The 13917-nt window shown below is 38.7% G+C and overlaps 1 protein-coding gene across 6 annotated transcripts in view; it reads left to right on the top strand.

Moving 5' to 3' along the window:
• MTR (5-methyltetrahydrofolate-homocysteine methyltransferase) overlaps window positions 1–13917 on the top strand; it is a 51572-nt gene that overhangs the window by 15189 nt on the left and 22466 nt on the right. For 2 of the 6 annotated variants that reach the window (XM_063151588.1, XM_063151587.1), the window contains exons 8-18: window positions 677–771; window positions 4409–4509; window positions 4857–4918; window positions 5594–5661; window positions 6850–6926; window positions 8010–8122; window positions 9489–9629; window positions 10267–10452; window positions 11044–11223; window positions 12192–12308; window positions 12406–12546. In XM_063151588.1, the coding sequence (XP_063007658.1) occupies window positions 677–771; window positions 4409–4509; window positions 4857–4918; window positions 5594–5661; window positions 6850–6926; window positions 8010–8122; window positions 9489–9629; window positions 10267–10452; window positions 11044–11223; window positions 12192–12308; window positions 12406–12546 (1281 nt within the window). Of the gene's footprint in view, window positions 1–676; window positions 772–4099; window positions 4293–4408; window positions 4510–4856; window positions 4919–5593; window positions 5662–5704; window positions 6148–6849; window positions 6927–8009; window positions 8123–9488; window positions 9630–10266; window positions 10453–11043; window positions 11224–12191; window positions 12309–12405; window positions 12547–13917 lie in introns of those variants that run through there. The other 4 variants (XM_063151590.1, XM_063151589.1, XM_063151591.1 and 1 more) reach the window with 4 other exon arrangements.

Here is a 13917-nt window from a genome sequence, read left to right as displayed (position 1 = left end):
AAAGACATGCACGAGGAGTTGGAGACTCCTGCTCTCTATTTATACAGGAAAGGTTTTACATATCTGAGTGGTTTCTAAGGATGCATAATACATAATCATTACCTGCACACTTTGTATTATAATCAGCTGAATATCCATTATGGCCACGCAATTTTCCTCTTTAATTGGGTCGGTGGGCTTCTGGGGAGGAAGTAAGACATCTTCCTCATGGTAAACTCTTCACCTGTGTCAGGTTGGCAGGGCTCCTTGATTTGCTGGTCACAGTCCAAACCTGCTCTCATTCTTACAAGTCCTTGGTATTTATGGCTTACGCACTCTTACAATACTTCATAAATCACCTGTCATTCCCAGCCTTGTTTCAGGTATCCCCACCTGGTATTGATTGATTTTCTTGTTAAGCTCTAATCACAGTATATGATCTTTGCTAACTACATTTCTGACTTAACCCCTTAACTCAGAGGGGGGAGAGAGAGAAAGACAAAAACCTTTAACCAGTCTTCTTTCTCCTGGAAAAATATTTAAACATTTATATGGTGAAAAGGGTTTAATTTTTCTGTTTGAGTTGTGCCTTATCACTTTGAGTGGAGCACAGGTGTATAATAGCAGTTCATCCACTTTAATTTTCCATTGTATTGTGCATTTAATTCTTCTTTCTCTGTGTTCAATTGATATTTAGGTTTCTGGAACTATTGTGGATAAGAGTGGGCGTACCCTCTCTGGCCAGACAGGAGAGGCATTTGTCATTAGTGTTTCCCACAGTAAGCCACTTTGGTAAGGAAATGTATTGTTCATTCTCATAGTTAATTAGTTGTAGATTGTAATTCTTTTCTATTTTAACCCTTGCTTGCAGCTAAATGGAAGCTATACAAATTGTAATCATACGTAATCATGTGCATTGCTAATGTGTTTTTTTATCATTCCCTCAATGGAAATTATGTTACCAAAGAAAGCTGAATTTTTAATTCATTGCTTTAAATAATCTGAGGATTTGTGCTTACACTGAAATCACAATTAGGTCAAAATCTGAAGCTGTAGTTTGCCATCTCCTACTGTCTTGGGCTGTGCAAGGAGCCAATCCCTGGTACAGGCAGGGCTTGTCTCTCTTAGAGGAAAGCAGTGCCATCTGAGAGTGTTTTAGGGTGTCTTGAAAGAGCAAAGCATAAAATGCTATTGCAGTGTTCTTTTTACTGAACTCTTAGAAGAATGTGCCCTGAGTGATTATCTCAAGGATGTGCGTGGTTTTTTTGAGAGCTCCTGATGCCTCTATTTATTTTAATTCTTTTCTCTCCAGGCAGAAAAGTTCAAATAAATGTGAGGTTAAGATCTGTGCAAATTGTTAATATGTCAGATTTGGTCATTGTTCAAGGTTTTGCATGTTTATTTAAATACCATCCTCTGGTTATCTACTCTTCTGTGTTGCTTTACCCTGTTCTACCTCCTTGTCTTCACTTCCTTCTTTACCTTTTTTCATTCTCAGGCTGGGTCTCTTCACACAAAAGCCAGAAATAGATGTTTTTTTCTTAGAATATTCTAATTGAAAGCACTTAGTTCGCTGTTAGTAGTGCACACCATGCACATTATGATGAGCCATTGTTTGTTTTTACAACAAAATTTCAGCTAAACCACGCAATCTGTCATCTCAGTGATGCAGAAGCAGAAGACTGCATTCACAGTTTTCCTGACTGCCCTTGAGGCTCCACTTTCCCAGACCAGACGGTGTTCCAGAAGTAACATATGGAGCCTCTTGGAACAGGGTGGTAGTTGACTTCTTCTCTCAGCATCACGGCCTCATGATCCATATTTGGCATGAGTCTGTCTCAGATAATTTTGCTCTAACTTTCTTGCTTCTGAAGAAGAGAGAAGGGCACTGGAGCAGAAATCAAGAATTTAATAAAGCATATTTCATAAAAGCTGTCTCATGTATCTCAATGTTTAAGGCCTGTTTCTCATTTGTGAAAAGGCTACTATGCAGCACTGTAGCAGAAGGGTTTTAGTGGTTGGAACAGATTGCATTTAATGTTGTTTCTGTGGCCAAATTGGTGCAGAGTGGCTTTAGGGTTGTGAAAAAGCTGATTAATGGTAGGATCCTAGGAATCGTGTTATACATGTTCATGTGTTTCTGTTTGGGTTGTGTATGCCCTGATTAGGGTGATGTGTCATCCTTAATTCAGTTCGGTTTGGACCCCACCCTTAAAAATGTGTACTTTGTGTTTGGATTGGGGAAGTGGTAGCTGAGAAACTCATGAGCTGTACTTAACTGCTGAAAGATGCGTGTCAAACTGCTTGCCATGAAAGATGCTCAGATGTGTTGTTTCAGATCCTATGGTTGTTTCTACTGTGGCAGCATTTAGAAGACATACGCTGTGTTTTGGGCCATAATGTGGATTTGTTCTGGTCCCGAGGGGCTCTGCAGCCTTATCTTTCACAGGAGTTTATGTATGACTGCTGTGGAGAAATGAGCAAGAGAGGGAGGTGATGTTTAAGATGGGTGTGTGATGGTTATTACCCTAGGGTAGCAGTGACAGAATATCAGCTATTTGCCTCAAGGCTGCTGGCTTTTATGGCATGGTTAGCAGTTTGCTTTTCTCAAATGTTTTCTTGCATGATGTTGAGTGCTGTGAGGAGATGATACTGGCCACATGAGCTACTTTTTGTTTCTGAATGAATGTGCATGTCTTTGGTACAGTTCTGAGATAAGTAATGCTTGGATTGTGTCATGCTCATGAATATACTTGTCAGCAACTCCTGTAATGGGTAATAATTCAGGCAGTTTGGAGTGTGGGGAGTATGAGCTGGAAGCTAGTAAATTGAGTGACTTAAGAGTAGGAAATATGCTGCATTTGTCTGCATTTGATAAGGGCAGTCTTGCTAACTGTTCTGGACTTGCTTTGCTTTGAAAATATTAAGTGGGGGGAGCCCATACTTTGAAATGAATTCCAGAACCTCATTGCTATAATAAATTGTGTATTCCTTGGGCTTGCTATTTGTACCCAGGGAATCTGTATGATGGATTTAAAGATACATAAACATCAGATCTTGAAGTGAGAAAAAAAAGATTATTTTCAAAATTTTCTGGCTAGTTTAAGATGTATTAGAGAAAGCACTTTGGAGGTAGAAGTTGCTGTTTAAAAAACATATACACATATACCCTCCCCCCTCAAACACCAAACCAAACCAAAAATACAACCAAACCCTTACTGTCTCATCCCTAAGTGATTGGGAGAAGGGGTTTGTGTGTTATTTGATCTTGATCTGTGACTGTGATATTCAAAATCCTTAATTTGGATGTTGCTGTGAGCCCCTCAGATTTCAACAATTTTTCATTCTGTTCAACAAGTAAATCTGACTGCAGTTGCTACTACTTATAGAGTTACCAATGCCCTGCCTACTGCTTGGAAACAGGAGAAAAGTCAAGAACCATTTTACGCTCCCAGTCTCGTGCAGGGCTTTCGGCTGCCTGTGGAGCTCAGTCAGCTGGGAGATGTGGCTGTTGTGCATTCCTGTTTCAGTGGGTTAGCTTGCATCCTCCCTGAGACTGTTATTTCAGGAAAGGAGAGACCTTTTTTATGTCTTCTTCTTCCAGCAGCTGTGTGAACACCTTCTGAGTTCTGCAGTGCTCACAAGGGGTTTTCTAGAATGGTGCAGAAAGATCATGGAAACATGTAAAAGATATCTCACATACTTTCTGCAAGAGAAATTTCTGTATTTAATACAAATGGAGATATTTTGAGTGCAAGTCTCATTTATCTATCTGCCATTGAATGAAAGAAAATATGATTATATCTCATATAGTAGTAAAGTTGTTTAGAAACTTATTAATGGAAAAATTCTTCTGCTGTAGTGCTGTCTTGGTTAGTAAGAAGTAGCAGATTCAGTTGCTCAAGCTTAGTGCTGCCATGAGGCTTCTTGCGGGAGGCACTTGCTCTGTTCCAAAGTTGACAAAATTTATGTATAATTTGTAAAGGAAATGATGAATTAGCAGCTTGAAGCAGGTCTTGCCTTTTCGACCTTTTTTTCATACTTTTTCCTGTAGCACAAGACTTCTTTCCCATCTGCCATTCTCATTCCACTTGTTCTCTCTCTTACCTAGAAAACAGAGCCGTCGTGTTGCTGCAGTTGCTGTCAAAATGCTGCCACTTTCCTCCTGGATTTTGAAATGAAATCTTGATTTATTGTTCCCAGTTCAGTTCAGCCCAGCTCCCTTCCCTCTTGTGCTTTTCTTCCATCTGGGGGTTCTCCTTTTGCACAGTCATGCTGTATTGATGATGATGATTAAAGAAATTGGAGATCAGGTTGGTTTTGTTTTAGATGATTGTGGGAGTTAGCAGTTGCCAGCACTAACATTTATCTGTTCTGTGTGTAAAAGGTGTTTTTACTTCAACATAATTTTTGAAAATTTATTTTCCAGTATTGGCTTAAATTGTGCTTTAGGGGCAGTTGAAATGCGTCCATTCATTGAAACAATTGGAAAATGTACAAGTGCCTACATCATCTGTTACCCCAATGCAGGTGTGTTGGTGCCCATGTTCCTATGCTTACAGGCACATGAAGTGTAGCTAACCTGTTCCATCTCATTAGCAACAATAGAATTGAAGTAGCTTAAAAAGATGATTGATTTTACTATTAAAAAGAAAGTAAGAATATTTTAAACTGCTGGAAGTAACTGTTGTTCTGTGACAATGAATCCAGAATGCTTTCTTGCATAATTAATAATCTGCTCAGTAGTGATTGCAAGGGTGATGAGGCATTTTAGTCCTCATACAATTGTAGCAGTACAATGTGCCTTTTATGAAATATAGTTCTGTTGTTTTGGACTTTAAACAAATTCTAATACTAAACAAAAATTATGTTTTAAGGTCTTCCCAATACTTTTGGTGGTTATGATGAAACTCCAGAAGTGACTGCCAAGCATATAAAGGTATAAAATACTTCTGATTATGTGACATCTGATATACTAGTAGACAAGAGCTCTGCTTGTATCCTGTGCATACTTGTTACAATATCGGGGATGGATTTTTTTTCCCTCAGATACTCTGTATGTCATTTGGATTGTTTATAGACAATTTGCTCAATGACAGTGATTTGAAGTATCACACTAGGTAAACTACTTAGGAAACTGAAAACCTTAATTACTTCTATGTGCTAACTTAAGGTTTCCTGCTGCTTGATCTGTGCATTTTACTCATTGCACTCCTGTGTTCTTACTGTTCTATTTGGGAATTGTTCAAAAAGCTGAGTGGTGGTTATGAGCTTGGCACAATTTTACAGAGAGTGTGTATGGAACTGCTGATGTTGGGGGTGTTCCAGTGCAGAGTGTCATTCCCCATGCCACTGGATCTGTGTAGGACAAAACTGTGTCTGGCCAGTTTCAAATGTAGTCTCTTGAAATTACCAGTTGAAATTGCTGGTTAGCCTTGGGAATCTAATCTCAAAACAAATCCTAAAGAGACAATATAGTGCAAATTGTTTTTTTAATTTAGTGTTTTTCTTCTGAGCTTCCTGAATTGCTTCACATGTGGAGAAAAACAAATAAATAAATGTATGTATAACATAGCTGTAATAACTCTGAACAAAATGTTCCTTCCTCTTACAGAATTTTGCTTTGGATGGTTTGGTCAACATAGTTGGAGGTTGTTGTGGTACCACACCAGCACATATCAGGTACTTCATGTGCTACAGCTCTGGACTGCTAAGTAAATTTAAGTGCTGCTTCTCTGGCACAATATTCCATGGCTTGTCTTAGAGTTTCCCAAAAAGATGGATCCCTTGAATGCCAATAGTAGCAGTATATGAAGTGGGAACAACCTGTTCATATCATGAAGAATGAGTGGAAGTGTGGTTCAGACAAGGATTAAACCTCTTTGGTTTTGTCACCTGAAATTGTTCTGGAATTACTTCTCCCTCTCTAATGATGAATAGAATAGACTTCTTATTCTCTCCTTTATTGTGCTGTATCTTCTTTCTCTTTCTTTTGCAATCTTAACCACAAGGTGAAACTTAAGGTTTCCTTTGATGGTAGATGGAAGAAAGGGATGTGTGTGTGTTTGTTGGGGAAATTCCTAAACAGAAGTTCTATGAATGCTGTACAGCTGGTGCTGGTCCTGGCTAGTAAGAAGGAGCATTTGATGTCTTTGTCTCTGCAAGTAGGTCAGTGGGAAAGCCTCCTTTTTTCACCTAAACTTGAAAAAGAAAGGGCTGTTGTGATTAATTTTTACCCTGATATAAACTGGGAAGAGGTGACATGTAAACGTATAGAGGACACTGTGTGTCAGTCCTGAGTAGTGTGAAGAGAACATGAATGTGAACAGCATGAGTCATTCTGGCATCTGAGAAATGTGTCTCAGTACAGAGCAATGTTTGTCCCTTGAGGATTTTTTTTTTTTTTTTTTTTGTGGAGGGTGATTGGGTTTTTTTGTTTTGCTTTCGTTTGTTTTTATTTGTTTTGGCTTGTTTTTTGTTTGTTTTGTTTGCATGTGATTTTGTGGGATTTTTTTTTTTGTTGATTGGTTTTGGTATTTCAGTCATTAGCAGTTGCTCAGCTCAGCAAGTCATGAATAGGGTAAGAGTCAGTGTGGCTGAGCACTGATTCAGAAATCCTTCAACTGTCCCATTGTATCTCATTCTGTACTTTAAAAACCTCCAGCATTGTATATTTCCTGCAAATAGCTATGTTAGAATCTTCTGGGAGTATGTTTTTGCCTTTGGCCTCACAAAGTGAAACTACATAATTAGTCTTGTCTCTACAGGGCTAAATTGGAAATGTAGCTATATGTCTAGTGTATATGCTGTTTGGGTCTTGTGTGGAGTAATTTAATTTTAATTGAAAACTTTCTTATTTCTGTAACTCAGAAAAATTGCCGAAGCTGTGAAATTCTGTAAGCCTCGTGTTCCACCTTCTCTCTCTCAAGGATACATGCTGCTGTCAGGTAAAGTGTGTAACAGTTTAATTTCATAACTAATGCGAGTTTCCTTTATAAATTTATTGGCTGTTTTCTGCTGATCAGAACAATGCTGGTGAACCTCTGGTTCTACCTGACTCCAGCAAGCTTATGGATGTGTAACTACATCTAATTTTTACTGTTTTGCCTAAAGGAGTAGTAGAACATTTTTGCTGCCGTCTTGTATAACATAATCTACTCTGCAAGTCTCAGACATGTTGTAAGGGTGAATGAGTATCTTTGTCTTCACTTTACAACAGGGAGGGTCAAACACAGGGAGACCAGGTAATTTGGCTACAGTTATTGTCAGAGCTGGGATGAGATCCTTGTACACCAGCTGTGTGAGGGCTGTCCTGTCTCACCTCAGATGCTCATTCAGTCATACTGGGACTGTGTTCCAGCAATACATCCAGGCCAGAACATGTTTTGTTTGTATGTTCCACACTTTAGGCATTCTTTTAAGCCTTTGAGCCATGTACCTGAATAAAACAGTACCATCTTTTCAGTCTGGCATTTTAACCTCAGGTCAGATCAGTTTAGCATAAATAAAATATATCATGGTTGGCCTGTGATGTAATGCCTTAGCTTATTTGGTTCTGCTGAAGAGTTTGTTTGCCTCTGCATTGCCTGCTACCCAAGGGCCCAGCTGGCCTTGTTTCTCTGAACTAGGGTATGCGGTTATGAGCTGCCCTTGTTGGTCAGTCAGTTCAGTGGGCTGTTGCTTCTCTCAGGGTGTCATGCATGAGGTAAAATAGTTGAAGGTTGAGAGGACATACACACAGATGTCCAAAAAATCATAGCTTCACTTCTGTATTGGAAAAGTTGGTTGTTATTTTTTGTGGGTCAGGTAAATTATTGACTGTCATTGAGGAAGAACAGAAAGATTTGGCGTATGTATTGGCAGCTGTTTCATTGCATTGCTTTGCTAGTTACTCATTAGAGCACTGATGTACTGAGAAGTCATTATGAGAGAGAGACTTTTATTTTACAGTTCAGAAAAGAGATTTTGTCTTTCTCACACAGTTTTTTCTTTTCTGTTTTAACAAATATGTTCAAAAATATCTTTTTAAGGTCTGGAGCCGTTCAGGATTGGGCCATACACCAACTTCGTTAATATTGGTGAACGCTGCAATGTTGCAGGATCACGGAAGTTTGCTAAACTCATCATGGCAGGCAACTATGAAGTATACCTATTGACAATAATCTCATATGAACAATAATCTTTCTAGCTGATGCTCTGATTTTCTATTAGTCCATTACACTATTACTGTTTGTTTTGCTGGCACAAAGCTCTATTCTATAGTAAGAAAATGTGGAGGGTTTATTTTTTCACTGTCTTTGTTTTTCTGCTTGCCAGCCTGTGAGAAAGGCTTTACAAGGACTTCTATTTTTTTTTTTTTTTTTTGACAAGTGTTACAGGAAACTTTTAATTTTTAATTTAATTATACAGCTGGTAATGGTTTAGAAAATGTCTTGGTCTGTGCTGCATGTAGGGGGTTGGTTTTCAGAGAAGAGGGGAAAAAGGTGGGTGTAATCCCCTCTTTCAAGTTATGAGGAACATCTGACTTGGGGTAGATTGTGGCACTGTGCAGCTCTCACTCTTTCTCCCCTTCCTCACTTCCCCAGTTGGGCTCACATTTTGATTACATCTAATTGGTGCCTACTTTGATCTCTGACTCCAGCATGCTACATGAGCATTGGTACAGAAAAAGATGCTTAGAGGGTAATGGCTTTCTTGAAACTACTGCAGGGCAGAAATGAAGAGGCTGGAAGACTTATTCTTTACTGGTGTGAATTGATGCTGTAACATTGAAACAAATAGCAGAGTGACTTTTCTTGAGAGTTAAGTCTCTTTCCCAAAATATAGTCTGATGTTACATCAAATCAGAATGAAAGCCTTAGTTGGTGTTTCTGAAGTCTGACTCTTAGGCTCATAGAAGTCATGAAGCACGTTAGGCTTATTAAATGAAGAGACCTTTAAACACAGGTTGTTAGGACTCTGCTGAATGACAGAAGAGAGAAAGTGAACAGACATGGGTGTTCAGGTATTTATCTAGGCTGGGGGAAAAGCTTTATTTTTCTTTCTTAGCATTTGTGATTATTCTGCAGCTTGCAAAAATGTTGAAAAGCCTTTAAAAATTAAGTATCCTGTTACAAAACACCAGAGCTTGTAATGCAAGGCCCTTATTTCATACCATCACAGAGACTGTATTTTCCTGTCATCTTGTGCAGACACAAGTCCTTGTTACCATGCAAATCTTAAATTATGAAATTAAGCCTATGACCAACTTTCTGCAGTTGGTGATGCTACCAGCACATCAGGTCTCTGATGTCATGTTCTGTAAACAAATTAATTCTAGGTTTTCTGTATCAGCAACTTTTCTGTATTGTTGTACATTACAGACCATTTCCTTATTTTCTTATTGGATGCCTTGCAAATCTTTAAGTTTTTGACTGCATGCTTAGTTTGGAGAAATGAAATGTTATCCTGAGAATAAGTAGGATTTTTTTCTTCTCAATGTTGTTTTGGTTTTTGACTTTCTTCTTTAGGAAGCTCTGAGTGTAGCCAAATTGCAAGTTGAGATGGGGGCCCAGATTCTTGACATAAATATGGATGATGGGATGTTGGATGGCCCCACTGCAATGACCAGATTTTGTAACTTGATTTCATCGGAACCTGATATTGCCAAGGTTGTAATTGAGTCACAATAATGAACATGTTACTGACTTGCAAATTGCATGCTGGAGATGTTGATACCATTTCATTTAAAAACCTGTTTATGTGCTTAGGCAGGTGTATTTGTCCCCTGAGAGGAAGTGACACTGTAATAGGGAAGGCCGTTGGGTGAAACGGAGGCTTTTCTGTCTGTTTTCACATAAATATATGCCAGTCCTTTTCACTGGCTAGAAAAGCTGAATGCAGGTTCATTCTGGAGCAGTTATAAGCCATAATGTATATGTTAGCAGTGCATAATGGTACTGCTTTCCACAAACCTTAAAGTTGCTATGGATATAGAATAGCTTTAAAAAAATAGTTCTGCAATGTGCTTTCTCTAAAAATGAGTATCTAAATCAGAAACACAAGATATTACAGGGAGAAGTAGAGATCTCTATATGATATATGATGGAGCTGCCATGGAAGCTCTTGAAATAAATTTGCTCTGAGTTTTGCATTTAAAATAAAATGAATCTCTGAATATAATGTGGAAACATTTATTCCTAAATGCTGATTAATGTTGTGTGCATTTTTATGTCCAAATGGACAAACAACACATAGAACTGTAATTCTTAACTTCTGTGTATTCTCCTGGCTTACTATTACTTCCAGGTGCCATTATGCATAGACTCCTCAAATTTTTCAGTGATTGAAGCAGGTTTGAAATGTTGCCAAGGGAAATGCATTGTAAACAGCATCAGTCTAAAGGAAGGTGAGGAAGACTTTCTGGAGAAAGCGAGGAAAATTAAATTGTATGGAGCAGCTGTGGTTGTTATGGCTTTTGATGAAGTGGGGCAGGTGAGTGTCACTTTAAAGGAGAGGTGTTTTTCTTCTGAAGTGTAAGACTTTCTTCCTCTTTTTCAATACAAAGCTGCTTTGTTTCCTTGACACAGTTGATTTAGAGATGTTCTGTATAACCTTAGCAGTTATGACCTTTGTTTTGACCCTGATTTGTAAGTATTTCTTGTGCTGCTCAAATGTTTGAAGAATCCATGTACTGATCTAAGTGGACCTCTGTTAGTTCAAGAGAGTCTCTTGCTATTCAGACGTGCTGAACTGTTCCTTCACAAAAGATATTTTTAGTTCAGAAACTGTCTCTTATGGGAGTGAAATCTTTGTGAATTAATTTAGTTATGTCGAAAATCACATATTAAGCTTTGCATAGGATGATGAAAAATTGGGTAGCGGGATTGCTTTTTATATGCTGAATAAAAACTCCAGGTATAAGGGTGGTGATACTTTAAATATAATATTCTTGTGTATAATCCTTTTCTAATATTTGTGATGTTCACATTCTGTCTTGAGTCACTGGAGCTGTAAATGATTTCTGGAGAGTTTATTTTTTGTGTGGTCTATAAGTTTCATGTCAGAATTCTTTTTCTTCACTAGGCAACGGAAACAGAAACCAAGATTGCAGTCTGTTCCAGAGCTTATCATCTCCTTGTGGAAAAAGTGCACTTCAATCCAAATGATATAATATTTGACCCTAATATTTTGACCATAGGAACTGGAATGGAAGAACATAACCTTTATGCCATAAATTTTATCAATGCTACTAAAACCATAAAAGTGAGTTGTAAGGTTATTTTAGGTTGAAGTATATTGCTGAGATGACTTAAAACCCTAAACCCCCATAAAACAGAAAAAACACTGCACCCCCCTTCAGACAACAACAACAACAAAACACTGCTGAAAAATGTTACACATTTTGGCCTAGTGAGCAGGACTACTCTTCTGAAGTCCAGACATTCCCCAATATTGCTGTATTTCCAGCAGAACAACTTCAGATAGTTCTATAAATATATTTCAATCCATTTGCTGTATTGTAAATATACTGCCTTAATTAAATGAAGTAATGATCATATTTATGTGCAAGCTAGAAGGACCTCTTTAAAGGTGTGCAAAAAGTGCTTTTTTTCAGTAAAATTCCTTTTTCCACGGGAGGCATTTGTTTGGCAACCTGACTTTTTATGTAGCCAAAATATGTGTAAAGAAGTATAGCAGTAAGGGACGTCACCTGCATGCAGCCAAGGAAACCCTACTGTTGTGTTTCACAAGACACCCTGATAGATGTGGAGATGCTCTGCCAGTAGCTGTCTTTGTCACCACAGGGCTCCTGGAAGTAGAGCTGCACCCTTGAGTTTGGCTGCTCAGCTGCAGCCTGCTCCTGAGATGTGCAAGCAGGCAGACTGGCTGCTCCTGTTTCCAGAGGTGTGGGGACAGGAAGAGCCAAAAGTAGGTTTGCATGGAGAAAATACGGAATGCTGCAGTGGGAGAACTGATGTGTTCAGAATAGCACCTGTGACAATGGAAACCACAGAAGCTGCTGGATCTTTCCTTTATTTGTAAATTTTCCTGAAGATTTGAATTGATCTTTATGAATTTGAGTAACTAAAAGGATTTGGAACAGGGAAAAGAGAAAGGGTACATAGCCAGTGCACTGAGCTCAGGGGCCAATTGTTTTATGAACTGAATGCTTTACTTACATTTGCTTTCTGGAAAGCACTTCTCTAAAAATCTCTGTGCAATTCCTGTAGGAAACACTGCCAGGAGCCAGGATAAGTGGAGGTCTTTCCAATCTGTCCTTCTCCTTTCGAGGAATGGATGCCATTCGAGAAGCAATGCATGGAGTGTTCCTTTACCACGCCATTAAGGTATGATGTGCTTTTGGCTTCCATATGTTTGCACTTGGCAGATGTGCAGTGCTATGTCTGACAGCCTTTCTGGAGGATTCTCTATGGTTTTTTCCAGTATGGCATGGATATGGGAATTGTGAATGCTGGGAATCTGCCTGTGTATGATGATATCCACAAGGAATTGCTCCAGCTGTGTGAGAATCTAATCTGGAACAAAGATCCTGATGCGACAGAGAAACTTTTACATTATGCTCAGGTAACTTCCAGTTTTAAGCTTTGAACAGTAGTTAGCTTAGCATCTGAGTCTTACAACCTTCCTGGAGGTGATAGGTAAAACACCCTATAAACTGCATGTGTCAGTATAACTGTGGGTGTAAAAATTTCCTGATGATACTACAAGTGGTTCAGTTATTAACACAGAATAAAATGAGTTATCTGTGATAGATCAAACCTCTCCAGTTTCATGCTGTGGAAGAGCCTGTGCCAGAGCTCTTCATATGCTTCAGGAGACCAAGCTGCATAGACATTCTCTACAGAAAAAAACCAAACCCTCAAAAAATAAGAAGCAAAAGTCCCAACCAGACTTTCCCCACCAAAAAATGCTCACAAACCAACAAAAACCAGAAAAAAGGCCAACTCATAAGTAAGCTGATCTGGGTGCTTGAACTTAAATGATAAGTGCACTGTGGGAGATTAAGAGTAAACCTCTCTCTCTGGTGGTAATGGTTTGCTTGGAGTATATAAAAATAGTGAAATAGTTGCTTGTGATTTGTGGCTCTGCATAGACTTCCAGTTCATGTAATGTGTCAAGATTGAGGATCAGGTATTTAGTGTTTTTGAGATGTTTTAGTGATGATGGTGATAAAGGAAAAAGATTACAATTGTCTGTAAGGTAACTGGTGAAATTCTTTTCTGAATGGGAGATACAGCAAAAGTCTCTCTGGGTTGGGTGGCTGTTAGATTTGAATGAACAAGAAGACTTGCATGTCTGTTTTACAGCTCCTGGAGGCCGTGTTTCTGTGCAGAGCTTTACTTGGTTTGTATTTTGTCCTTTGGTGGTGCATGCTTTATAGTAACAGTGGCAACATGTTAAAAACTGCTACAGGAAGACTCTCTTTATCCCTTGTGCTTAGGATATTTCAGATGGTGTTCTTGGTGTCCAAGCAGTTCACCTGGGAGTGATCTTGTCTGTTTAAGCTGAGTTGCACCATTGGTGTATTCAAGATTGCCTAAAGAGGAAGAAAAATAAAGGGAGAGTTAGAAAGGGATTCCTTGAGCAAGTGTTTCTGCAGAAGGCTGAATGTGAATTTAAATGGAGCCTTAAAAGTAGAAATAAAAGTGGGTGTTGAGTCCTAGGTCTATAAGTTTGGGAAGCCATTGTTGGAAAATATGCTTTTATTAGTGGTGGTAGTTTTACTGAGGGAGTGAAATAGTCTAGTGGCAAAAAAGAGGAACTTCATCCTTGAAGATTTAGGGAATCAGTCTTCATTTGAAGTTTGAGATTAAAAACCATTTTCTATGATTTATGTAACTGCAGACATTCTCGAACACTTTTGCTCCTGCATGTCCACCCTGCAGTGTCATGGGTTAGGCTTTAGGCTAACTTTTAGGCTGGAGTGGTTCCCTT

The sequence above is a fragment of the Melospiza melodia genome, chromosome 3 (assembly GCF_035770615.1).
Source record: "Melospiza melodia melodia isolate bMelMel2 chromosome 3, bMelMel2.pri, whole genome shotgun sequence".
NCBI lineage: Eukaryota > Metazoa > Chordata > Aves > Passeriformes > Passerellidae > Melospiza > Melospiza melodia.
This window is presented reverse-complemented; position numbering and strand designations above follow the sequence as displayed.